The sequence below is a fragment of the Zonotrichia albicollis genome, chromosome 20, assembly GCF_047830755.1.
Source record: "Zonotrichia albicollis isolate bZonAlb1 chromosome 20, bZonAlb1.hap1, whole genome shotgun sequence".
Taxonomy (NCBI): domain Eukaryota; kingdom Metazoa; phylum Chordata; class Aves; order Passeriformes; family Passerellidae; genus Zonotrichia; species Zonotrichia albicollis.
This window is the reverse complement of record NC_133838.1, coordinates 11,714,798-11,741,752: the sequence shown is the minus strand read 5'-3', so window position 1 is coordinate 11,741,752 and position 26,955 is coordinate 11,714,798. Positions and strand designations below refer to the sequence as shown.

Here is a 26,955-nt window from a genome sequence, read left to right as displayed (position 1 = left end):
TTGGTAGTGAAAATATAATTTTATTTAACAATAGCTGCCAGCAGTATACTGGTATATCTGTAAAAGATGTTCCAGAAAGTGAAAGACAAAAGCAAACTACAACAAATTGGATCAACTCTTCAAGTATTTCTGCAAACCACACTCCAATCCTTGATGTCCTGTCTTGGGAGTCTCCATCCCCTCATCCTGCACAAACCAAGCTCAGGAGCTGGTGGCACAGGCTCTGAGGCTGATGGAGCATTTCTCACTTGGGTTACGGCCTTCTCCTGAAAAATCTTCCCTGGATGGGTTCAGATGCTCTGAGTGGCAAAGGGAGAGCAGCAGAGTTGGCTGCACTTCACCACTTTTTGTTCTGCACCCAGATAGGCATCAGTGGGTTTGGCTCCAGCAGCTCCCATTTACTCCTGTCTGTGCTCCTTTGATACCAAATGCTAATTTGCTGCTTTAGCATAAAAATTTGATTACATCTCTCTCCTTATCACGCAGCTCTGGATCAGTTTGGACATGCCCAGTGTGGAGAAAACAGCGATTTTATGGGAAAATGCAAAGCTGCAAGCTGGGGCTGCCTTGTGGGACACCCAGGGAAGGGATGGACAGGCTGGAATTGTTCCACAAGTCCCACACACCTCCTGTTCCACAGGCAGCCTCTCCACAGCAGGGATCTCCTCAAGAAAGAAAAGCTTTGGTAAGGGGAAAAAACAAAATAAAAATGCACCTAGGATAATCTGTTCTCCCACACAAAAACAGGGTGCAGGTGATGGATTTTCCCCTTGTGTTCAGGAAGTACACAAGTCACCTGTTTTAATGCGAATTTAAGCATATTTCAGCTTGAGAATAAAGTGAGTTATTCAGCATGCTAATACATGCAACCAACTTGCAAACTGGAATGCCTACTTGAAAGGGTAACTGCTGTTTTTAAATTGGAGAAGGGGCTAGAAGCAGCATTTTAAATTTAAACAGGGGGGCAGATTAATTGCTGTTTGATGAAATTAAAAATGCATTTAAAGATCAGATTGTAAACAAGTTGACAGAAGTCAGGAATTTACATAGTTATGAAAGGGCTTTTTTAATTAGTGTGGGGCTGGTGATTGGGGCCAGATGAAAGCGCCGTGCCCGCAGCAGACGCCGCCGTTGCCCTGCTCTGCAGGGATCACCTCCGGAGCTGGAGCTGCTCCTCTGCCTCCCCGGGCACGAGGGGCTGGGCAGCTCCTGCCACAGCACAACTGCAGCAGGGACAGCCAGCACTGGGCACAACTGCAGCAGGGACAGCCAGCACTGGGCACAGCTGCAGCAGGGACAGCCAGCACTGGGCACAGCTGCAGCAGGGACAGCCAGCACTGGGCACAGCTGCAGCAGGGACAGCCAGCACTGGGCACAGCTGCAGCAGGGACAGCCAGCACTGGGCCCAGGCCAGGCTGGAGCTCGCTGGGATGGATTCCTGCTCTGGGTGAGATCAGGAGCCCACCGGTCACAGCCAGAGCTGGAGCTCGGTTTGGAGCTCTCAGACACAGCTCAGCCTCTGAGGGAGGAGGGCAGGGGGGGTTTGAAGGGGTCTGAGCTGGTGTTTGAGGAGGTGATGGCTCCACTCCTGGCTGGGGGTGCCCTGCTCTCTGCACTCCAGGGACAATTCCCTGGGAAGGGAGCACAGCCTGACCCCACAGCCCCATCACCACAACTTCCAAGGGCCGTCCTGATGTGCTTTTGTGAAGCTCTTAGCTCTCCTTTCAAAGATATGCCCACGATCACTTCCTACAGCTTTGTGAACTCTGTGGTGGCCAAGAGCACCAAACCAAGGAGGGTTGGGTTTGGGGTTTTTCACCCTATGTGTCATTAAAAATGCTGTTATCTAAATAAAAAAGTCATTCCTTTTTCTAGATGTCACATTGTGGCAGAGACTGAAGCCCTACAGAGGATTCTTATGGCTGAGGAACTTTATTGAGGAGGGGAACGTGACACCAGAACACAGTAATCCATCAAGGGCTACAGCCAAGCTTCTCCTAACCAGGTCACTCCCCAGGATGTCCCTCTGTGCCTAAACATTCCTGAAACAAATCACAACAGGGGTTAGGTGTATCTGAGAGAATTGCCTGTGAAAGAGATGTGACAGGATTGCTAAGTGCCTTTATATTGGAATTTTAGCTCTAGGAAGGCAAGGCAAGGCACCACAAGCCAGGGATACAAATATGGATCTGGTTCTCTACCTCTTCTATATCCAACTAACTCCATGGGTACATAAAGTAGCAAAAGCAGGGTGCTTAGAAAAGTCAGGCTGGTTTTCAGAAAGCCAGTGCTTTACCAAAAAAAAAAAAAAAAAAAAGAAAAAAAAGAAAACAATTAGTGTATAAAAGTGTTTGTGTCAGCATTTCCACGTTATTGCAGAATGTTAAATATTCCAAGAACAACCTAGCAGGAATAGCACTTTCCAGCTTCTAAAATCAGTTAAATATAAAAGTATCTTTACAAAAAAATAGGCATATAAGTCTAGCATTCTTTGGAGTTGTTTATGATGGTCTTTTAAAAATAACCTAGCAGTTTATTTCGTGCATCAAAACCATTAATTTTAAACAAGAAAACTATTCCCTGGTTTAGAAACATTTGAAAATTGCTTTTAAAAAAATTGTAGTGCTATTCCTCAGTGTTGCTGTAAAAAGATTTAAGTATAGTAGTGCAATGATTATGAGTATGCAAAACTGCAGTGCAGGTGCACAGAAACAATTGGGATAAATTCCATGGAAAGGACTGGATTCCACCACCATTTCTTTACAAAATTCCCAGGTTTCCATTCAGGAAAAAAAACACCCTACTATCATTTAAGGCAAATGTTCTTTTTAAAGGTCACTTTAGCTTTCTTCAGGGAAGAAAGGGCATTAAAAATTCCCATTTCATGGCTCTCAGTCCATTTTGCATCACTAATCATTGCACTGCTATTCCCCACCCAGAGTTAGGACACTACAGTTGCCATGGATTTGGGCTATGACAGAACAGATTCTTAAGTAAAAATCACCAAAAATACCTATACAAAACAAAAAGGCTCTTAACTACCAAAAAGAAAGCCACTTGCAATTCTTAAGGTGAACAGAGGGCAGCTTCCAACTCTGCTGCTTCCTGATGGAAAATCCTGACAATTATTTGTTTGCTGCAACTCAAAATTCATACAAATGCAGGTGTTTAAATCTCCTCAAGCTCTTGAAGACACAAAAAAATCAACTCTGAGCTTTGAGCTTCCTGCCCCAGCTCTCAGGCCTGGATTCAAACTCCCCTGATGCTGAGGCCACTCAAATCCAAGGTTCACATTGAGTCCATTCTCAACCATCACCGTGACTTCAAATCCAAGAGATTTTATAAAAATACAACAAAACAAACCAACAAAACATTGCCAAATATTTTGCAAATGGCTCTTTTGGATACTAAGTTCCCTTCTCTATGTAAATAGGATAGACAAGCAGGTACAGTTCAACGTGTCACAGGTATGACAGGTGTGTACAGATCTTCTGGAAAAGCAATAAATTCCAAAATACATAAATATTCCTTGTACCATACAGTGAGACAGGATCCTAAACCAATTCCTGGACAAATCATGGACCAGATGTTTACAGAGAGAAGCAGCAGGGGCGAGCCAACCCTTCAGAATGAAGAATCCAGGGTCACCCCAGTGCAACAGGAACACGACTGCATCCACCATGCTCAGAGGCTGGGAGAGGAGGTCAGGAAAAACAAGCCTGTAATTAAAGTCTGCAAACTTTAGGTAATTACTGTACCTGGTCTATCCACGTGGCTTGGAGTAACTGCGAGTTCATGCAAAAACCAATTGCTATTGATATGAAAAGAGCAGTCTGTTAGAAGCATTGTTATGGGATATAACCTGATCCTCTGCAGGTGCTGGTTACTTGGTGAGTCTCTTGGCTACATCACTGTAAGCTATTTCAATCTCCTTGTCTCCAGGACAGGTGTTGGTGAACTCATCCCTGCTGTAAGCATTTGTCAGGTATCTCCAGATCCCTGTCATCTCCTTGGGAATCTCAAAGTTGCGGTATTTTTTGGCCACCACCTGGAAGGACAGAATTACGTTATAAATTTACATCCATGACTTAAAACACTTTTCCAGCCCTGGCCACTCTCTAGTGAAGTTATCCTCCCAGCCTGGACACTCCTGCAGTTTCCAGAGGCTGTTCCTGAGGGATGCCCTGGCTGTTCCTGCCTCTCTCCCCTTGGGACTCTCCTCACCCAGGGAAATTCTTCTGCAGGCAGCCAGAACCTGAGCCTGTGGCTCCATCTGCAGTACAGAGCTGACACAGAGCACTGCAGGCAGGGGAGGAACCAAACCCCACAGCTGTGGGCACATCTGCACTCCTGTGGCTGTCCCAGGCTGCCTCTTCCAAGATTCCAGCTTGGTTATTTATATGATCTCTTTATTTGGGACATTTACTTTGCTCTGGAGCAGAAGTGAGCAGCCCCCTTCAGCCATTCCCTGCTCACCTGACCTTCACCCTCCTCCTCCTCCTCCTCATGAGCTCTGCAGCTCCCTGGCACCACGAGGGCAGTGCAGGGAATGGGGTTTGGGCTCTCTGCTGCCCACACTCACCCCTGCCCTGATCTCCACTGCTCAGAGCCCTCTGAGTGACCCAAACCTTGCACAAACTCAGGCGCTCCCAGTGCAGCCGAGCTTACAGACAGCTGCAATGAGCTGTGCACAGGAACAACACAAAGCACAGATACTTTCTGCTGCATTTCCCCCTGCAGCCCCCCAGGTCTGACCTTGACAATGTGCAGTTTGGGCAGCAGGTTGCAGTCGGCCAAGGTCATCTCGTTGCCATCCAGGAATTTGCGTGTGGAGACGGTGACGTCCTCCAGGCTGTTCTCATCGATCTCATCGGGCAGGGGCGAGTTCAGGTACTCGTCCAGCTTCTGCAGGGTTTTCAACAGGCCACGTTCTAAGGCTGCACAGGAAGGGAATCATTCAAAACAAACATTAAACCGAGGCTGCTACCAGATCTGAAGTACAAACCCCACATCCCTGGTCTACACTCAAGGATTTGTAACCCTTGGTCACTTTTTGTGCTCACCAGAACACTGAAACTGGACCAGAATCTCTTTAAATATCCCACAAATGCAGGTTATTTAAAAGCTGGCTAACACAGGGGTTTGCACTAATTTTAAATACTGTAAGACTGCCCACAAGGGTTTATTTTTGGTTTAAAAAGTGGCTTATGTCCGTTTCTTAAGACTGTGCCTAACTGGCTTAAACTGATTAGAATTAAGCTATGCTGGGGTTTATATACATTTAAACATAATCTGTTTAATGTCACATGCTCAGCAAACTGCCCTGACCCACCCAGAGCACCCAGGCTGGTGCAGGAGCACAGCAGGATTGGGAATGGAGCAGAAGGTTTATGGAATGCAGCAGCAGAGGGCAGCACACCCCAGAAAATCCCCGGTTATTTCCCAACTGTTTACAAATATTTTACATCTCTCCCTTCGAACTGCAGCAGAAAGGAACCCTGATTCCCTGAGTTTGGTTTTCCCTCTAAGTATTTGAGGACAAAATTGATTTGTATTGAACTACTTAAAGGCCCAGCTGTGAGTTCTTCACCACTTATTGGTCCCTCGTGTGAAATCTCCTGTTTTCCCTCACTCAGAAAGGTTTTAATCCTTTAATGGAAGTGACACAAACTAAAGCTTAGCTCAGAACTCTGAATGGGAGCCCTGAGTCCTACAGAGGTGAAATAAGAGCAGCAGTTGCACAGAAATTCAACAAACTCTGCCTGAAATTTGCTCCTGGATGTTGAAACATTTATCCTTCATCCAAGAGTTGTGAGTGGCTGCTGCACAGAGAAGACCCAGTGCCAGGGATATTTACAAACCATGCACACCCCACTGAAATTCTGATTAAAGTTCTCTTTCAAATGTTGAAATCTCTAACATTAAATTTAAATAAGATTTTAATTCAGGAGACTCTCAAGTGTGCACCAACATGCAGCTGAATCTGTCAGGGAGACACTTCCCACAAAGCTGCTCTGAAAAACACAAACAGTGAATCAGGAGTGCACTGCCCCCCAGTGACCCACCTTCATTAGCTTCTGGTCTAGAGTTCTTGATAAAAGCAGAAAATTTGGCAAATATATCCATTCCAGCAGTGTTGGATTCTGGGTGCTTTGGTGAGAGCTTCAGGTACCTGAAAAGCAGCAAGGAGCAGATCTACAGCACATTTAGCAGAATGGTGCTCATTATCTATTAATTAGCACAAAACGGCACTTTGGTACTGATTTATCCTTTTCCAGCCTGGCTCCTGAAGTGTAGCATCACACATTGAGGTTTTTAAACTTTTTCCAGAGAGAAAAAAAGCACATTGCTGCTTTCTGAATGAGACATTGGGTACAAGCAGAGTGTCTGAGGAGCCCAGGGCAGCAGAGCTCCCTCAGTCAGGGCTGCCAAGGGAGCACATCACTCATCTGTCAGCAAAATACAGGGTTTTCCACTTCAATTAGCATCAGAGAGTTGTGGACTCCACATCTCTTAATAAAAACATGAAGTTTTGTCATGCTGAAAAGACAAAACAGTCCAGTCTGTTAAAGGCAGTGTCTGGATCTGCCTGCCAGCTGGAGAGTACAAAGCCAAGAGTCTGGAGACAGTTTGAACACATTAAAACAAATTCTCACTACAGTTTAGGAGTAAGTTTTGTCCAGCAGACTCCTCTTCAGTTGCATTATTTGGACACAAATGTGCCTGTCACCAAAAGGGAGAGTTTGAAAGTGCAGAAAGGATGGCTGGGGCACACAAATGATAATTTTTAAATAATCTTACAGAGGAAACAGTTTTTGATCTGAAGATGAGGGAGCTGAGTGGAGGGAGGTATGACAAGCAAGAACCATTCCATGTCTTCAGTTTCTCAGGGCAGAAATCCCCTGTGAGAGCTGTGCCTGAGGTGACAAACCATCCGTTTAACACTTACTTGGGTGGGGCCAGAACATCTTCCAGGAACTCTTCAATCTTGTTCACATCTGTTCTCACTTCCCCATTGTATGTGATGAAGGGGGGGTGAGTGCCTGGAGCCAGATTCTGAAGGTCTGCTGGTTTCCTGGGGAGATGCAAACCCATGAACAGTAAGCAGGGGACAACATTTCATTGCTGTGACCACAAAAGCATCGCTGAGGTTTCCACACCCTCAGTTTTAAATAGACACCACCAGTTTTCTTTCTAAAAAGTGAGTTTGCAACTAAACATTTTGAATACACTTGCTAATAATTAATTTGAAACAGTTAAAAACAATCTCCTCCTACCTCTGGCTGTGTTTATTCTCAACTCAACCCAATGCTGACTAGAAGAGGGATACCTATACACACACCTCACCTTCTCCCTCCTTCCCCAGCCCTGCAGAGCAGTTTATATATAGCATAATCTGTGCTAATCCTGCCCCCTCACACAGAGCTGCTCTGGAAAGCAGCAGCTCTTCCCCAGCCCAGTGAATAAAGCATTTTTTACATGCCCAGGGAGGTTGGTTCCAGGCAGGCTGACAGATGTTTGAACACCATGGTTAAATTATGCTTCAATTTCCCCCAGTGAAAAAAAGTATTTACAAACAAGAGCAGCACACCTGGGAGAGGAATCCCACACTGGGATTATTCATGAGAGAAACAGCAAAAAGCTGAAACAGCCATTTCTAGCTCCATTTCTAGCTCACATTTCCCCCAGGCAGCCTGGCCACCACCTCCTGCTGGCCCAGCTGAGCTGTGCCAAGGCAAAGCTGCCCCTTGGTTCTGTTTGAGCAAATCTGGAGCAGAACCCTGAGCCCTGTCCAGCCTGGCCACGCTCCTGAGCCAGCTGCAGGCCTGCAGGAACTGCATTTACTGGAAACTGCACTTCAGGAAATGCTCCTGACAGCCCCAGCCAGGGAAACTGAGCTGGTGCCATGCACAGCCCCAGCCCCGCAGGGCTGAGAGCAGCTGAGCTCAGTTTACAACTCTACCTTGTTTTCCATTGCTTACAAAATTTAGAACCCCTGCCAGAATTTCATGTCCTGCCCTTTTCTAGAGCCAAGGTGTGCTTACTTGTAAAACTGAAGGAGAAAAGTGATTTTCATACCTTACCCTGGGTGATCTTATGAATACAAGAATTTCACTCTTTTCAATTTTTAAGCTTCTGAGAAGTTATTTCTCACTAAGAGTTGCCACCTCTCCCTCACTTTGAGGATTTAAAGTCGTCATTGGGTAATGCTTTAAGTAGCTTAACACTTCATTTAAATACAGCTTTGTAACTCCCAACAATTACAGGAAGTCATCGTGGCTCCCTTCCAGCTCCCCATGCTGGCCAGATAAAATTCCTCAAAAGGAATGTTATTTGAAAAACAAACAGGGACAAGAGCACAGGATCTGCAGGAATACTATCAAAGACAAGCTTTAGCTCAGAAACAGATTATTCCAAAGAACTGCCCAAAAGAGCTTTCCAAAGAAGCAGAGTGCATCTCAGAGCACTTTATCCATCTGGATCTTTCAAAAGAAAGCAGAATGAAGATCCCACAGCCCAGCTCAGGGTTTGATTTCCAGTTTTCTGCCCCTGCCAGGAGATCCCTGCTCTAGCACAGCCCTTGGAGCTCTCAGGAACAGCCTGAAAAGGCTCAGAGTACAAATTCCCTCAACAGTCAAACAAGAAGGCAATTACTGCAACAGGGATGTTTTCCTTCTGAGATAAAGCTGGAGAGCTTAGAAAAACAAACCAAACCCAAACAAAAACCCCTTCTGTAACCACTCCAAATAATTCCAACAGGGTTTGTGCCTACCCCAAAGTTTACCAGGGGTTTTGGAGGCAGGGCCACGTTCATTATCTGGCCCTCAGAGTTAAGGTGTGAACACCTCACAGCTTTGCCACAAACCAGAGTAGTAATTAGCATGCAAATTATTTATTGTAGAGCAGACAAATTCCAGCCCCCAAATGTAACACATTTATAAATTACACAAATACTGCAATGAGGAGCTGAAGAGTAACATGGGGAAAAGTCAGTCAGCACTAAAACCCCAATTCCTCAGCAGCATTTCACTCTGCTCAAGTTGGATTGACCTCTGGGTGGTCTTTGATATTTAATTTGAATATTTCATGTAATTAAAGCTTTGCCTGTCAGAGGAGCTGCAAAAACTCCAAATGAAGATGCTTCAATCAGGATTTCAGGCCTCAGCTGAAGGCAAGCTGGCCCTGAGTGCTGCTCCAAGGCCAACAAACGGTTTGTGCAGGGCAGAGCCCTGGGCACGGCAGTGCTGCTGCCCAGAAGGGAAGAATGGAGCCTCTGTGTGCCCAAAGAGAGGGAAGAAATGCCTGACTCCTTGCAGAGGGTGGGACTGCCCTCCTCCCTTGCCTGTGTGCACATTTTGTGTTGAGGGCAGTGCAGAATGTGCCTTTGTTAGCTCAGGGCAGCTCTGCAGGGGAAGCACTCGGGCAGGAGGAGCAGGCTCAGATTTTCCTGTGTCCCAAGTCCCTCATTTGTGAACTTTTGTACCCAACCATGACCTTTTCAGGCTCACAAACAGAGCTGGCCTTGCTGTTGTGCAGCACTGATGTTATGAGGCAGAGGCAAGCAAAGCCTTTTTTCCTTTTTTCTGGTTTTGGCCAACAAAATAAATTCAGGTTTTTTAAACAATTCCTGCTCTGCTCTGTTCCTGTTAGACACAAACTCAAAAAGAGCAGAGGAGATAATTGGCTTGAATAAAGTGCTCACAAAAGCAGTTTCTTGTGGCAATATGAAGGCACCACCTAACATCCATTATCATTCTGGCAGTGATAACATGTGATATCAAACATTTCCTGCCCAGCACTCAGCTGGATGGGATGTCCTGCAAGCTGCACTGCTCTGCCACTGGCTATTGATCAGTCCAGTGTTAAAGTTGTATTTAAGGACATCTAAATAAAGTCTAAAAGGAATTCAGTTTGTATCAATATCTATTCCAACCTGAATTAGCTGCAGTGGTTCTTTGTGTCCTTTCCCAGAGAACCCCTTCAGAGCACAACACAAACGTGGTTTATTTGACCTATTCCCCTGCAGAGCTTGAATTTTGCACTTATTTTGTGTTTCCCCTTCCCCAACAGGAAAAAAAATCCTGAAAGAAAGCTTTCCTTGTGTAAGGAAGGTCAACTTCAAACATCTGCAACCAATTTATAGGCTAAAAGTTAAGTCTTACATCCCATTCCCCCACCCAATTAACTCCAAGTTGCCAAGGGGACACAAAATAAAGCCAATTCATCAGGAATATTTGGCATTTTAATGATATCTAAGCTGGTTCAGCAGTAAAAAACCTTTCAAACCTAAAATATCTCTGCCCACCCCAGTAACTGCAACAGGTTCAACAACCCCATCACTAAAGGAAAAGGAAATCCCAAATTTCCAAGAGCCCACAAGCAGCAGCTCTGCCCCTGAGCCTGCAGAAACCACAGCAGGGCTGCTGGAAGATGTGCCACGTTTGGTTTATGGCACACAATGCAGGGAAACCCCACTCTGGCCAGAAAAGCTCTTTGAGCAGCTCCAAATGCACCCAAGGCTGACAAAAGCTGCTTTCTGCCCCTCACCACACATGGAAGCCTTTCACTCTCCTTGCCAGCACTGCAGCAGCAACCTCAGGGATTTTTAAAACCCAAACAAGTCACCTCCCTCCACAAAACCCCCAGAGCTGAAGGCCAGCAGGGTGATTTCTCCCTTCTGAGCTGGATTCAGTGCAGAACACTGTGTTTCTGTTGGCTTTATTCCTGAAATTCAGGTTTGGAGGCACTGGCAGCCTCCCCTCTGCAGAGCTGTGGCCAGCAGAGTTTTCCATCAGTGCTGGGAAAACATGACTTCACACCCAAAGCAAACACAAGGCCCCTGCTGAATTTAGCACTTCCATAAAACAGAATGCCCAGCCTGAGGAAATGGAGGCTCCTGGGTTCATTCTCACTGGTTTCAGCCACCAAGGTTCTCATTTACAGAGGAGCAGCTGCAGTTTAGGTGACAGCCCCATGGCTTATCTGGCTGACCCTGAACAAAGGCAGAATATTCTGCATTTTATTCCTGCCCATTTCACTTGGATTTACCTCATGGGTAGGTATTTTCATTATTATTGCACAATAACCAAAGTTATCTTAAAAACATTAAGAAAAGGGGGAGGCTGCACGTTGTTTGTGACAATCATCCATCACTGGAGTTTGACCAGAGAGCAGCTGACTAAAAATATCCATCTGTCCTCACTGAGGGCATCCTGATGTGAAGTCAGGAAAGGAATGGTCAATATTCAGTTACAAAAGGCTTTGTGTGAGTTTTACAGAAGAGAACCACTGAACAAATTCAAAAGAACTTACCATTATTTTTGGTTAAACCATCAATGAGTGCATCACTTACATCCAGTTAATTATTAGGACAGATTTTATTCTCACAAAGCCAGCCTGTGAGCCATAGAAGCTCTGGCCAAAGCTTTGTTTCACCAAGGGTGCTGAGCTCTTGCTGGCCCAATAATTAAAGTATTTCTTACCTCTTCAGGTCCACTGTTGTGACACTGAACACGACTCCCTTCAGCCACAGGATCATGAAGAGCCTCTGGGAGAAGGGGCAGTTTCCTATGCTCTCCCCATCACTGCCAGCCTGCAGACAGAACAGAGCAGAACGTTAATTATTGAGGGCAGGGATGGCTCTGCTCCTCTCCCAGCCTCTGCAGCAGCTGTGGTTAAACACACACTCAGTACAACTGAAATTGCCACATCTGTCAAGTTTTTACTTGTCACGTCCCCCAGGTGCTGAGCAAATGCACAGAGCAATATTTCAGTTATAATATTGCAGTGCCCTTGGCAGCTGAGCAGCCACACCTTCTGAGGGCAGCTTTCCAATGGCACTGCTGCTCTTTCTCTTTATTACTCCTTTTCCTTTCTTCTCCAATTCATTGGAGTCATCTCCCCAGGCCAGTGCCTCTATCTGTCCCTGTGCAGGGCTCCAGGAACTGAGAATTGATTGTACTGCAGGTGTTGTGAGCAAAGACAGAACTGTGAGTACATAGAGACTTCACTGACAATTAAATAATATCCCAAAGCCACTTTTTATAGGCAATTTATCAATCAGTCTTTGTCCCAGCACCACAAAGGCCCATTAGAAAGCAGCAGTGAGCTGCCAGTGATAGCACCCATCTCATCATTGCTCTGACAATGAAGGATGCATTGCTGAGTTGGAAAATTTTGGTTTTTTCTGGGCTAGAATGAGGCACTGGAAACCTTTGTTATAAAATTCAATCCTCTGAGAACTGGTTCAGTACTTAAAGCAGCCAAATATGTCAGATTATCCTGACATGTACTTTATATCAGATGAGTTTCAATGGATTTTGCTTATTATTGTTATTATTAGAGTCCTTCCAAGAGTGATTTTCATCCATGCAATTCTCAAAGCCTGGCCAATTCTTTCATCATCACAGTGAGGGGAATTCAGAAAGACTTTGAAAGTTAACAAGAGTAACAGCAGGATTTTCAAAGGCCAGGAAAAGAGAGAGTTTTCAGAGAAGCTGTCTTCAATTCAGAAAGCTGTTTGGGGTTTTGTAAAGTCATGGGGCCTTTGCAGATAGAGCTGAGTATTTTTAAATTAATTACTGTTCCTACAATGGACTCATTCCTGACATGTCCCTCCTGTCCTTGCTGTAGATACAGAATCAGTTTTCTTCAAACCTTTATTAGAGTCATTAATGAAGACTTGACAGAGAAAGGAAGTTGTTATTCTGCCATAAATTACAAATTGCCAGCTTTATCTTTGGATAGTAGGGTCAAACTTGCAGCAGATTATTGTTAATGGATTGTCTTAAACTCTGCCATGTGTCTGCTCAGGAGGCTGAATTCTAGAAGCATCTAGAAAAAGGATAATGTTAATATTTAACCCTTCACTGTCCCTGCACACAGCAGGCTGGATTTCAGCAATTCCCCCTCCCATGTTTACGCTGGAACTGACATTTCCTACAGGTAAATTATAGATTTATATTCATCTGCTTTTTTCTGCTGCCACGTGTCAGGTCTGATCTACCTTTGGAAAAAAGGGACTGAAAAACACAACACTGCATCCCATCTAAGGAAAATACATATTCTGTACTGCCCAGGGTAATTCATGCTTTGAAGCAGAAATAATTCTTTGACTCAGAACTGATCTGAGCCCCCAAACTTCAAGCAAAGCCCGAGTTACACTGCAGTAACAGCACAGGCTGAAATCCCCATCCCATTAAACCTTACCTGGCCCACTGCAATCCAAACCAAAGCTACTTTAAAATCATAAAAGCGCACAAAAAATTGTTTAAAGTTTCAGGCTGACCTGTGGCTTTCATTAAGGTCCATCCTCATAAGCCAAAATCCAAGTGACCAAAAAAGGTCAAATGCATTTACTTACCCTGAAACTTCCCTCTCCTCCCAACACAAGTGCAACATTCCAAGTGCACAACCATCAGCAGCATCTGCTGTAGCTCAGGACAGGATTTTTGGATGATTTGAGTCAGAGCAGGGGATTAGAGCCCAGTCAGAGCCATGAACAAACCCTGATGCACTCTCAGAGCCCAGCAGCCCTAAGGGAGCCCAGACTGTTCTGTCTGCAAACGTTTGTCCCACTTCTGCTCCAAAAAGTCCCAAGTTATTCTGAGCACACACTGGAGAAGGAATGCACTCAGAATGCCAAGAAACTCCGGCTCCAGAGCTCTGGAGCCAAGGAATTCTGCTCTGGAACTGCTGCCTGAGAGGCCCCTTTGGTGTTTGATGCTCCAGCCCCTCCTCAGGAGCAGCTCTGGGTCCCCTCAATCCATGGATCCTCCTCAATCCATGGATCCTCCTCAGCTCTTGTTCCCCTCAATCCATGGATCCTCCTCAGCTCTTGTTCCCCTCAATCCATGGATCCTCCTCAGTCCATGGATTCTCCTCAGCTCTGGATCCTCCTCAATCCATGGATCCTCCTCAGCTCTGCTTCCCCTCAATCCATGGATCCTCCTCAGCTCTGGGTCCCCTCAATCCATGGAATCTCCTCAGCTCTGGATCTCCTCAATCCATGGATCCTCCTCAGCTCTGGGTCCCCTCAGTGCATGGATTCTCCTCAGCTCTTGTTCCCCTCAATCCATGGATTCTCCTCAGCTCTGGGTCCCCTCAATCCATGGAATCTCCTCAATCCATGGATCCTCCTCAGCTCTGGTTCCCCTCAATCCATGGATCCTCCTCAACCCATGGATCCTCCTCAGCTCTGGGTCCCCTCAATCCATGGATCCTCCTCAGCTCTGGGTCCCCTCAATCCATGGATCCTCCTCAGCTCTGGGTCCCCTCAATCCATGGATCCTCCTCAGCTCTGGGTCCCCTCAATCCATGGATCCTCCTCAATCCATGGATTCTCCTCAGAGCTCCCCACCGTGCTGGGCGCTCCTGCAGGAGCCACTCCTGGCTCTGGTTTTCTCTGCCAGAACAGAGCTGTGCTGGCAGCAAACTCTAAACTTTACATATGAGAGGAATACTCTGAAATCTGACATGATTTGACATGCAGGGGTTAATCACAGAATAATTGTGCTTGTCATTGCCTTGGCTTTGAATTCAGGCCATAAAATTCCAGGATATCTTCAGTGGCTAATCCTCATCGCCATCAGAGTAAAGCAAATATTAAATATTTACTACTCTGCACTAACCTCAGCATAGGTTATTTGTTATTTAACAAGGTTATAGTCATTCTATACCAAGAAGCTTTGAGGTTTTATTTCAAATTCTTTTAAAAAACAGTTTTAAAATCTTTATTACCAGTAATATTGGTAATGTCACTAATGCCAAACTGCCTGCAATTAGGGCTAATTTCCAATTCTACCATTGCACACTGAAGGATATGTATTCAAAAACCTCACCATATATCTAATTTCACTGAATTTCAGGTTTTCAATTGCAGGGATTAGGACCAGAGAGAGGAAAAGTGCCACACCTCTCACACAGCAAGGAGCATGGAATTTCTCACTTGTGTGTGACCCTCTACAAACTGAATTGAATTCAGAAAACCTCCGGGAAGGTGGCAAAAAGGACTTTGTTAATTGTAAGACGTGGCACAGGGAGAGCAGGGCCCACACCCTCCAGAACACTGCTCTGCAGTGCTCTATGAAAACAAATAAAGCTATTTTTAAAGAAACATTAAATAAGAAAGGAAGTTCAAACAAGAATGGGAGAGTTCCAGGGCAGTAACAGAATCAGCTGCTCATTGAGGAGCCAGCCTGGTTTATCACCACACACTGGAATTCCTGGCAACTCCCAGAGCCCAGCAGCTCAGCCCCTGCAGGAGTGCAGCCCTTGGGAAAGGCAAAAACCCAAAATCTGCTTATCCCAGAGTCTGCAGGAGCGGGCTTAGCTTGGAGGCCACCTCCTCCCTTTCTCTTCCCTGAGGAGTGATTTCATTCAAATGAGACTGTCCAAAAAAACAAAACCCCAGAGAGTACAAGTAACCAAACATCTGTTTGAGTGGCTGAACGAGTTAAGGGGAGGAAAAAAATCCATTTAAATTGTGAAATGTTTGTCTTTGCAGCTGCATAAAAATTAACCTGACTCCTGACACGAGAAGCTGAGTGGATTTACCTCAGCAAGGGAGTGCTGGAGTTTATTGCAAGACCAACAAAAAGCCAGACAAGCAAAGAAACATTAAAGGGCACAGAACCCTGCTTATACAGAACAGATCTGAGAATTCTATAAATCCTTGGTCCCAAAGACTTCTGCAAAACTGTTTCAAATATTGATCAGTTAAAAGCAGCCCACTACAAGTTTCCCAAAGTAGATCAAATCCCTGCAGAAAAATAAAGTCAAAGTGCATCTGATGAGCAATGGAACACAGCTCAGTCTCTGCCTGCAAAAATAGAACAAAAGGAAAGGGCAGAACACCAGGAGAGCATTTCTTCATTTACCCAAAACTCTCAAGGGAATTCCTCCCAGATGTGACATCTTTACCAGAAGTGGTGAGAGAAGTCTGGATGAAGAGGAATAAAGATATTTTAGAAGCATCTCACAGAATACTTTCCACCAGAGACAAGGACTGCAGCACCAAGGAAATCCCCACTCTGCAAAGTCCAGAAGAATAATGTTCCAGGCAATAAACAGACTGGGGGGAAAAGGAAAATGAAAGAGAGGGTATGTTCAAATTCTGAACTCAGTCATCTTGAAATACATCTTGAGTTCTAACAATGAAAACCAAACCTGCTGAGAAAACTGCATGAGCAACCCAGCATGATGCAAAGCCATTGCCTCAAACCAGCAGATAACAATCAATTTTGCCTGCTTAATGAGCAGTAAGCTTATTCCACAACTGAGTAATTAATAATAATCCTTTAAGGATTACTGTTTTGAGAGGAAATGGTTTAAGGTGAGCTAACAAAGCCATTCAAGTGAAAAACCTGCAGCAGTTCCAAGGCCTGAGATAAAGGAACGGAGGATACAGGAAGGAGGGGTTTGATGCTCCACGCATGAGAAGGATCTGCATCAACCCAAACCCCTGCACCTTTACCTTGCCAAGCTGAACAGGCACAATTGTGCTGCTCACTGGGGGTGTTCCAGATAAGAGGTGAAGAATTGCAGCCATGGAAGGAGTGACAGCAATCGATGTTAACAAATGCTCCCCACAGAGCCATTACTGCAACTGCTCCCTGGGCTGGGGCGGGGATGGAGGAGCCCCAGGGATGATGGAGGAACCTCAGGGATTGATGAACCCCAGGGACAGAGGAACCCCAGGGATGGAGGAACCTCAGGGATGATGGAGGAACCCCAGGGATGATGGAGGAACCCCAGGGATGATGGAGGAACCCCAGGGATGATGGAGGAACCTCAGGGATGATGGAGGAACCTCAGGGATGATGGAGGAACCTCAGGGATTGATGAACCCCAGGGACGGAGGAGGAGCCCCCAGGGACGATGGAGGAGCCCCAGAGATTGATGAACCCCAGGGATGGAGGAACCTCAGGGATGGAGGAGGAGCCCCAGGGATGGAGGAGGAGCCCCAGGGATGGAGGAGGAGCCCCAGGGATGATGGAGGAGCCCCCAGGGATGATGGAGGAGCCCCCAGGGATGATGGAGGAGCCCCCAGGGATGATGGAGGAGCCCCAGGGACTGATGGAGGAGCCCCCAGGGACTGATGGAGGAGCCCCCAGGGACTGATGGAGGAGCCCCCAGGGACTGATGGAGGAGCCCCCAGGGACTGATGGAGGAGCCCCCAGGGACTGATGGAGGAGCCCCCAGGGACGATGGAGGAGCCCCCAGGGACGATGGAGGAGCCCCCAGGGATCGATGGAGGAGTCCCCAGGGACTGATGGAGGAGTCCCCAGGGACTGATGGAGGAGTCCCCAGGGACTGATGGAGGAGTCCCCAGGGACTGATGGAGGAGTCCCCAGGGACTGATGGAGGAGTCCCCAGGGACTGATGGAGGAGTCCCCAGGGACTGATGGAGGAGTCCCCAGGGACTGATGGAGGAGTCCCCAGGGACTGATGGAGGAGTCCCCAGGGACTGATGAATCCCAGGGATGATGGAGGAGCCCCCAGGGATTGATGAACCCCAGGGATGATGGAGGAGCCCCCAGGGATCAATGGAGGAGCCCCCAGGGATTGATGAACCCCAGGGATCGATGGAGGAGCCCCCAGGGATGATGGAGGAGCCCCCAGGGATGATGGAGGAGCCCCCAGGGATGCTCTGTGCTCACACCCACTCTGCAAAGCAAAGCAGACCTTAAATGCCCCCAGTGGCTCAAATATTGATGAATATTGATGTTCTCTTCTTATTCAAAGAGCAAAACAAGTGTCAGGGCAGGGCTGGAAAAGCTTATCTGCAGGAGTGTTGCACTCCTTGCCACCTCCCAGCCTGCAGTTTGAGAAGGGAGTTGGTTTGTTTTTAGGGGAGGAACAGGTCAGGGAGCAAGGCAGAGTCCAGCCCTGACTAAATCCGGTTCAGCCAGCTTTAATCTGAGGGCTGAGGGACAGGGACAGTTCCTGCTGTCACCTCTGCCTCTCCAGGACAGGGAGCACGACCTCCAGGGCAAAGCTTTTCCTTGTGCCACCAGGCAGAGCACACATGAACACAACATTTCAACACAGGGCTGGCACACAAACGGGGCTGACAGCCCAAAAAACTTCCTTGCCACGATGAACAAAGCCAGGAAAGGTGGGAATCAGGGAGAAAAACCAACAGCACATCCTGCAGAGGGTTCAGGGCATCAGAAGTGCCTTCTGAAAGTGAATTCTTAATTTGGTAACACTGTGTGAAGGTAAACTCTCAAGTCACAACCACCACACCCTGCCCAAATTTAGCTCTACTGACAAACTTAGGCCACCACTGCTACTTTAAATAGACATTCCTTTGAGAAAAATATGGGAAATGGAAAACAGAGCATCAGGTCAGTGCTGACACCTGGAATTCCCTAGGATAATTAGCCTGAGATAATTAGCATACATTTGCTATATGTTGACTGACATTAACACACCCAGGGCAAAACCAACCTGAGTTACCACTGCCTCTCCTGACCCCATCACCATTTGTAACCAACCCAAGTTCCACTTCAGCTGAAATTCCTTCAAACTCAAAAAATACTTCAAAATAATTAACTCGAGTGCCTGTGTTTACTTGAGATCTGGCTCTTCCAGCAGGGAAAGGAATGTTTGCCAGCCCATCCAAGCTGCCCCTTCAGTCATTACCCTGCTGATAAGTCCCCTCTGTGTCACACACTAGAAAGGCCAGTGACCATTTTAGGATGATGCTGTTTTTAGCCCTGTGATGCTGCTCTGAGGAAAATCCTTAGCAGACTTGTCCTGCAGCTCCTGCTCATCACTGCCCAATTCCCACTGAAAAGCTTTTGGAGGATGCTGTGGGATCCTCGTGGTGTAGGGAAGTAAATTCACAATTCAGCAGAATTTAATTAAGTGCCTCTAGTCCTTTGGAGAGCAGGAATTATCCCAGGCTCATCCTTTGGAAGAATCAGATGGAGAGTCCCAATCCTGCTTTAAATACAAATCGCCATTTTCTTCAGTGAAGAAATGAGCTTAATGACAGGAACACAAAATTCTGCCTTTATTGTGGACAGACTCAGGACACTTCCTGGTCTGGCACAGGAAAATCCAATTATTCCCTGATGGCACAGGCCTGGCATCTCTGCTGTGGCAATACCTTGACCAGAGAGCTGGTGTTGAACAAACCCCTCAGGATCAGCGGGGCCACACTGACTCCAATGAGCTGGGCAACACCTCGACACAATCCTGCAATTTTCTGCTAGGAAACTGCCAGCAGACAATTCACTCTGCAGCTCTGAGGGTTTCTTTTACACTGCCTGGAAGTTGCCTTTGGGTCTCCAGCACACAAACCTAGAGCAGGAATTGTTCATGACAGTGATTCTCCCTCCCTGGACTTATTAAATTTGCTCAAGTACAGTGTGTGCCTTGGCCAGAGCCCAAGAGACCCATTTGCAAACCTCCCCCACCAAATCATGGAGCACCAAAGTGAGAGGAAAGAACTGCAAATGCTGTCACTGGGGCTCAGAAGAACCCAGTCAAATCTGTGGTATTTCAGAGTTCTTCAAATAAACCTCTGGCTGTGCCTCTCTTCCGTGGGACAGGAAAAGACAGAGCTGTGTTTGTGATATTTATAACCTCATTTCCAGAGAGATGGGCAGAGAGAACACCCCAGAGCTGCTCCTCCTCATCCTCCTCCTCCTGCAGCTCATCCCAGCCCAGCAAACCCCAGAGGAGTTCAATGGCACAACCCCAGCCCAAAAGGCACCAGCTGGGGTTTAAAGCCCGGTAGAACTCAGGATGTGCTGCTGAGGCACTGCCCCAGCCTGGGGGGAGCAGCAGAGCCCTCAACGGAGGGGCAGTGAGACAAACACTGCCCAAATTCTCAGCAGTGAGTCCTGTTCCCCCGGCAGCCCCACATTCAGGAGCTCTGGGCAGGAAAAACCTTATCAGAGTGCAAAAGTGGGGCTGGAGATTCTATTTCAGAGTGAAGGGACTGGGGGAGGCCAATGCACAACCAAAAGGCACCTCCCTGACTGAGTCCCCTCCCCTGGGAGATGGGAGCTGAATTTCCCTTTGGGATCTGTGTCCTGAGCTCCAGAACACCCTGTCTCACCTCATGCACACCCTGAAAGGCCCAAAAACCTCCTTAGGCTTGCTTTGATTTTATTTTTAGATAAAACCACGTTAAAAAGCTATTTCCTTTATTTCAGAAAAGCAGCTCTCCACAGGACTGAGCCAAAATAGAAAAGCTCCAAGAGAGCCAAAAAGCTCTGAGGCTGGCCCAGTAGCACTGGCTGATCCCATCAGCTCTTCCCAGGAAAATATACAGATATGACTTCACTCCTGGACTGCACTCCTATATTTAGTTTATACCTAATATGGAGATTCAGTGGGGAGAACTCAGTCATTTCCTTTCCTTGCCCTTTGTCTGGCCAACAATACAAGGAATAAGTCTGAACTCTCAGAGAATTCCCACACAAAGATGTTTGTCATTAACAGCACTTTAGCTTATGTTTTTCACTTCAGCAGAAGCAAACACCCTAAAAATCCAGATTGTGCCTCAAATGTATTTGACCTGAATTAAAACCCCCAAACTACTCAAAGCAAGTATAAAAAATTTAACTGTTATATATATATTTTTTGGGGAAAAATATTCTAAATAAAGGATTTAAAGCTCCTGAAGTCAAACCTCTATTGAAACTCCTGTGAAGACAACATAACGATTTTGGGTTTGGGTGTTTTTACTGTTCAAATATGCACAAACTCTTAATACCACAAGGGAGCACCTAGCATCTATTTTAAGACTAAAACTATATTATTCCACTGAAGAACATGCAGGAAAAAAAACCCCAAACCTGATTAGGACAATAAGCTGTTTGTTACAGCTTATTTACCAAGAACTTTGAAGATTAAAATCAAATTAGATGGATAACAAATACAGATGTAAACTATTTTTTCCATGAACCATCAATTTGCAACCAACCACCACCTTAATTAAATTTTGTTGTCTTAGACAAACCAAGAGCCTCCCCTGGCAGACAAAAACCACCTTGTTTTCTCCAGTTCAGGCTTTACAGAACTGCACTGCTCAGTTCACTGGGAAAAGAGAACATCCACCAAAACAAGGCAACAAATCCAATTACTGCCAAGTACAGTTATCCAGCCTTAAAAGTCGTTCTTGTGGATTTTTAAGTGCTATGTCCAGCCTGGCCAGGAGCTGGGATTGGTGCAGGCACTGTTACAAAAGCTTGCAGGCCTTGTGTTTGTCACATCACAAGAAATGTTTCATTTAAACACAATCTGAGCACACACTGGTGAGAAAATAACAGTCCAGGGCTTTTTTTTTTTTTTTGTCCCTTTGAGCTAATGAACACTTAAAAAAATCAGACTTTAGAGTCCAACAGTCGCTTCCCAGAGTACACAGTTACTGTTTAGCTTGGAGTTCAAGGAATTCCCCAATTAGATCCTTCCAAATGCAGATTCCTGGAAGGGACAGCTCAGCCTTCAAAAATCCACATCCACAGAAGCAAGGACTTCTCTGCTCTGCCCACTCCAGGCCAGACAGGCTTGCTCTGGAATAAAGAACCCTTTCCATGGGCAGGATGAGGTCAGGATGGCCATGCACGGAGCAGACAGGGCCATGAGTCACTGCAGCCTGGCAGGGGATGATCCCAATGCTCATGGGCTAATCCTGCCCCAGGGCTGCCCACTGCCAGCTTAGCAGGGCCTCCCACCCACTCCCCAAACTGATGGAAGGATTGCTCATATCTCCTTACTTCTCAACAATCAAGTATTTTTATGGCCACACAAAACTCTCTTTGAAGGGGATCTCAGTGTCTTTACTCGTTTTCACAGGAATGCTGGGGTTCACAGGGCCCTTCCCTGTGGGTGAACTCATCACTGACACATCAGGACAAGCCCTGGATCCTCAGTGTTCCTCCATCCCTGACTTCCAGCAGCCTCCAGGCCCCAAAGTTTGCTCTGACACACAGGCTTCTCCTTCCACTTCAAGCCCTGGATGCACACCCTGAGAACTCCCAGCTGGGAAAACTGAGGACAGACTTGTCTTTTGTAGCAGGATCTGTGCTGCAGGAATGTGTCCATGGCACGTGTCCCACGGAGGGAGTGACTCACAGGCACCACCACAGAGCCCAGCCCTCAGCCTGTGAAGGGCTGGAATCTGGGAATTCACACAGATTTTAGAAGGGAAAAGAGGAAAATGCTTGAATGTTAAGACACATTTCAGCTGCAGTCAAACAGAAGCTCTCCTGACAATCAGAGCTGTCTGATGTTAATCATTGGGAAGGGAGAGGGGATGCCAGGGAATACAACCATTACTCAGTAGTTCCTGACTGAAGGAAAGCTAACTCATCTGGAAATGAGTTAACTCTCTGGAAATTATTGCCAGGAGGTTTTCAGCTTACGTAGCAATGATTTGCAAAAAAATTTAACATTTACACTTGAGACCACCTCTGTACCAAGAGCACCAGTTCCTGCATCCCCAACCAGACCCAGATGAAAAAGCTGAGGATGTTTCTGGCTGTGAGGACTTCCCCAGGCAGAATTTAAAAGAATTTGCTGGCCAGAGCAGGAAAAGGCCTGATTTATACCCACTGAGCACAGGATACAACTCAATGGTTACACCTCAGTTTACAAAGGGCCCCTTTACAACACTCCCAAGAAATAACCCTCACATGACATTTTGCTGTCTGTACCAAACACATATCAAAGACAGGCTGAGGAGGTTCTCAGCTGCTGAGGTTACATCAAACCCTCCAAGGATGATCTGGTGCATAAGGAGGAGACTTATCTAATAAGATTATCAAGCAATAACCCAGCCAAGACTATCTCTGAGAAGCAGCACTGCATTTTTCCAGTCCTGTTATTTCCTTGTACTGATGTGCCTCTAAATAATACAGCTACTTTGTGGGTGAAAAAAAAAAAACTGATGACAAAGAAGCTCAGGGATGGTTTGTAATAAACCAATGTCCAGAGCTGCAGGGCTGCAGAGTGCCACAGCAGAGCTTACATAAGGAATGAGCACAGGGTGAGACAAAGGCAGACCTGAATGCACACAAATCCATCCTCTGGAGATCTCACATCCCTTCCTGCCTCAGCCCCAGCATTGCACTGAACAAAACAGACCCTGGGCCCAGAACACAAACAGTTCACCTGCCAAATCCCTGTTTGGTTCAGATACACAAAAACAGAGACAAGCTTCTGCTACAGTCACTGGGAGCACTTCTGAGTGAGGTGTTTATTGAATGTGAAATCACAGCTTTTTCTTGTGTACTGACAGGCAACCCAAGGGTAAACAGACAGACTCTATCTGATTTTCAACACAGGTGCCCCATTTCGCAATGACACCTCACTTGAGAGCTGCCAGAAATCCAAGGTCTGATTAATTACAAGTACACACACGTTACCAGTGGAGAGGGGAAACCTTCCTCCCACCCATGCCTTGCCAGCAGAGAGACACAACTCTGAATTCCTCATTAGTGGAGCCTGGTGGTTGTTTCCTTTAACGCTGAACTTGTTGACCCTCTGTGTCTCCACCTCGGTCCAAGCAGAGGATGCAATCACTGAGTGCCCTCTCAGCAGCTCCATCCTCACACACTCCCTGACAGCAACTGCACAGGCAGTTCTGTAACTGTGCTGTGATTTCCACAGGTGACTGGGCCTATTTGACCAATTCACCTCACCGCGTTTTTTATTTACAATAAAATTCCACACACCGCCAACGAAAGCACAGCTATTATTCCAAGTGACCTGTCTGAGCTGCACTCCGATCCCTGAGCTCAAGTTTCTCTGAGCACATTCACAATGCAGCCTTCACTGCTCTGAAATGCCACTAGGGCACATAAAAATATTCCTGTTAGACAATGGAAGCCTCCCTTGTTAATAAAACATGGAACAGGCAAGGAAAAGAAATGAAATCAGATACATCACTGCTTTTGTCCTAATCAGCTCTCAAGAGAAAAGACTCAGAAAATATTTACACTTGGTTTAAAAGAGACCACAGGCAGCCCACCGGCTCTGGAATGAAATAAATTCTGGAAGTTTTCATGGTGACACCAAGAAACAGAATCACCAGTGCAACAGAGTTTCTTACCTAAGCGCCCTAATGCTGCAGGGGGTTCTCAGACCATGGAAATACAATTACAGCAGACTGATACATTGTCTGGTGGGCAAACTCGTATCAGTGTGCTGGTGACAACACTGTGACAGCCATTCCCAGCCGAGCCCAGCCTGTGTGCGCTCCTCCAGCGCCGGGCCCACCCTATTTTGTTACTGATCACAGTTTAATAAGGCTCAAACCCCGCAGGTTGGGCACAGAGCCAGACCCTTTCCCCTCCTTCACAGGTTTGTTTCTCAAGCTTTAATCCCTACCTTTGTTTCATCTCGGGTCCGGCTGCTACAATCCTTTGTGCTCAGGTCATGCAGTCACCGCCCCTTGGGCTCAGCTTGGGCCAGAACTTTTTCCACTACCTCTGCCTGAGGAGCTTCCCCGGCTAACAGGGCACAGGTAAATCCCAGATATTGTTTGAAAAGTGATTATCTGAGTGGAGAAACTGTCAGTAAAGAGTTTTTTTTTTTTTCTAGATTGCACCCACAACCACATGGAAAAACTGCAAGTGAGCGTTCCATTCCCAGAGGAAAAAATAATTACTAAAATCCAAATTTAGTGCTCCTTTAGATAGACACTCTTGGCTGTCTTCAATAAACATATTCTGCTAGCAATTTCTGAAGTGAGCATCTAAATGAGTCAGAAAATAAGATTTTATTTGCCTTACAAAAAAGCTGTCCTGATAATCCTCAACAGCTTCGATAAAGTGTGGGGAAGGCAGCAATACCCAGGTGAAACTGTTTTGGTTCTGCCTGCTGGGCTGGGGGTTGTCCCTTACCTGAAAGATTTTATAGGAAATAATCTTTACCTGAAGATTGTGAAGGCAGGCAGCAATAACCTCTTATTTTAACCTGAACTTTACCCTTAGGGCAGACAGTGCTCAGCGTGCAGTAGTCATCCATAACAATGGGAAAAGGTTTCCTTGAGGGAAAAAAATCCTCACTGATAACCCAAAATTTAGCTTTCTTAAACCCATGCCAATAAAGAAATTTCAACAGAAAAGGACAGAAAAAATCCGATTTCTCCCTTTCAGATAATCTCACAGGTTTATTAGTCCAATTCTGATTTAATCAGAATGAACACATCTCTCTCAAAACTATTTTTACAGCTTCTTCCATGCCACTCCTCATGCATGAAATATTCTCTTTAAACACACCCACAAAGCTGATTTCCCTCTGCCCCCAAATCATTCTGCCATCAATCACTGCTTGAATTTCTTTAAAAATAAGAAAAATCAGCTGACGAACTTTAGGACAGATGAAGATAAACTGCCACATTATATTAAAGATACACTGCTATAAATAATTCAAAGTAATCTGTAACTTAATTGCTGCAATTGTAAGTTCTAACCTCTATACTAAGAGCCTAAATATTCTGACCAAAATCAGGTCTGGAATCCTCCACTGCAACGCTCTCCCTGGGGTCCCATTAGTGCCTCTTGATACTACTATTAGGAAGTGTGAAAAGAGGAAAAACACAACACTTTTAAGAGAGTATCATTTAAGAAATAAAATCGATATTTAATAACTTCTTTCCAAATAGCTGGAAATTTTCATGTTCGTCATTGTTGCTTTTATACAAAGCAATTCCCAAGTTCCCAGATGAAGAGATCTCTGATTTTCTCTCTGCAATTGGAAGAAACTTCATCTGAAGAATGTAAATACTTTCCTGTAGAAGCTTTCATTAAAGGACGTTTAAGCACAGAAAGAGAAGATTGCACGGAGTAATTGGTGTTACTTCTGATATGAAGTAAAAGTAAGATGCTGCATCACCAGAGCCCCGGAGGATGCAAAATATTGCATCATACAGTAATAAACGAATGCAAAACATGTGGAGATACCATATGGTATCTTCGCCAGATAAGGGCAGTACAACACATGCTCATTCTTCTAGTTTGGATAAAAACCTGGTGTTACTTTACATATTCACTTCCCGTGATAAAAAGTAGACTTTTGGGGCGGGGAGCGAGCGGTAACTCGTGTTTTTGCTGCTTTTCTGCCGCCTTCCTGCGCTTGGCCGGGCACACAATGCCGAGCGAGGGCGATCCATTGTGGCGCTCGGTTCTTCCCTTGTGCCAGCGCTGCTGCCCCGCACCCGCGGCACCCTTTGCTCCGGCCGGAGAATCTTCCAGCAAAACGCGTCCGGGCCGCACTTTTCTCCCCAAAAAAAGTGACTTTTCTTGCGGTCTGCAGGCGCTATCGCCCGCTCTGATTCACCGCGGCTCCCGCAATCCCTCCCGGCGCCGGGCACACGCCCTCGGCTCCGCTTTTGTGCCCGCACCGCGCCGGGAGCCGCCCCGAGCGGAGCCCCCCGCGCCCGCGGGGTGTTGGGGGGTTGCTCCGAGGGGCTCCCCTCGCCGTGCCCGGTTTAGGAGTGGGGTCCGAGAGGAGCGGGGTGCGCACGGAGGGGCCCGAAGGAGCCGTGAGGGACCCGGAGCCCCCCGGGCGGGAAAGCGGAGGGAGGAAGGGGAGGGGGGGGGGCGCCCAACGGTCGCGGCGCGCGCGCGCTCGGCGCTCAGACGGGACGAGACTCCCCCGCCCCAGCTCCCCTCGCCTCTCCTCCTCTGCCTCCCCTCGGCCGTACCTTGACGAAGAGCTCGATGACGGGCTCCTTGTCGCTTTCCTTCAGCCCGTTGACCGGCACGGACAGCGCCATTGCTCTCGCTGCTGCAGCCCCTGCCCCGCCTCGCCCGCCGCTGCCACAGCCGGGACGGCGACGCCGCTCCGCTCCCCTCACCCGCCCTGAGCGCGACTGAGAACCGCCCCGCGCCGCGCCTGGAGCCCGCCGGCGATGGGCGGGGCCTCGCGAGGGGGCGGGACAATGAGTGAGGGGGCACCGCCGAGGGAGGGGGCGTGTCCCTGAGGGGA

At 46.8% G+C, this 26,955-nt stretch overlaps 1 protein-coding gene across 1 annotated transcript; it reads right to left on the bottom strand.

The window, feature by feature from the left end:
• Positions 1-26,862, bottom strand: CLIC4 (chloride intracellular channel 4). The gene is made up of 6 exons (XM_074555952.1): positions 26,672-26,862; positions 11,484-11,593; positions 6,950-7,075; positions 6,066-6,172; positions 4,756-4,937; positions 1-4,048 (listed from the first exon to the last, which is right to left on the bottom strand). The coding sequence occupies exons 1-6, from the start codon at positions 26,741-26,743 to the stop codon at positions 3,884-3,886; spliced, it is 762 nt and encodes a 253-aa protein (XP_074412053.1). The 5' UTR covers positions 26,744-26,862; the 3' UTR covers positions 1-3,883.
• Between the last annotated feature and the right edge of the window lie 93 nt (positions 26,863-26,955).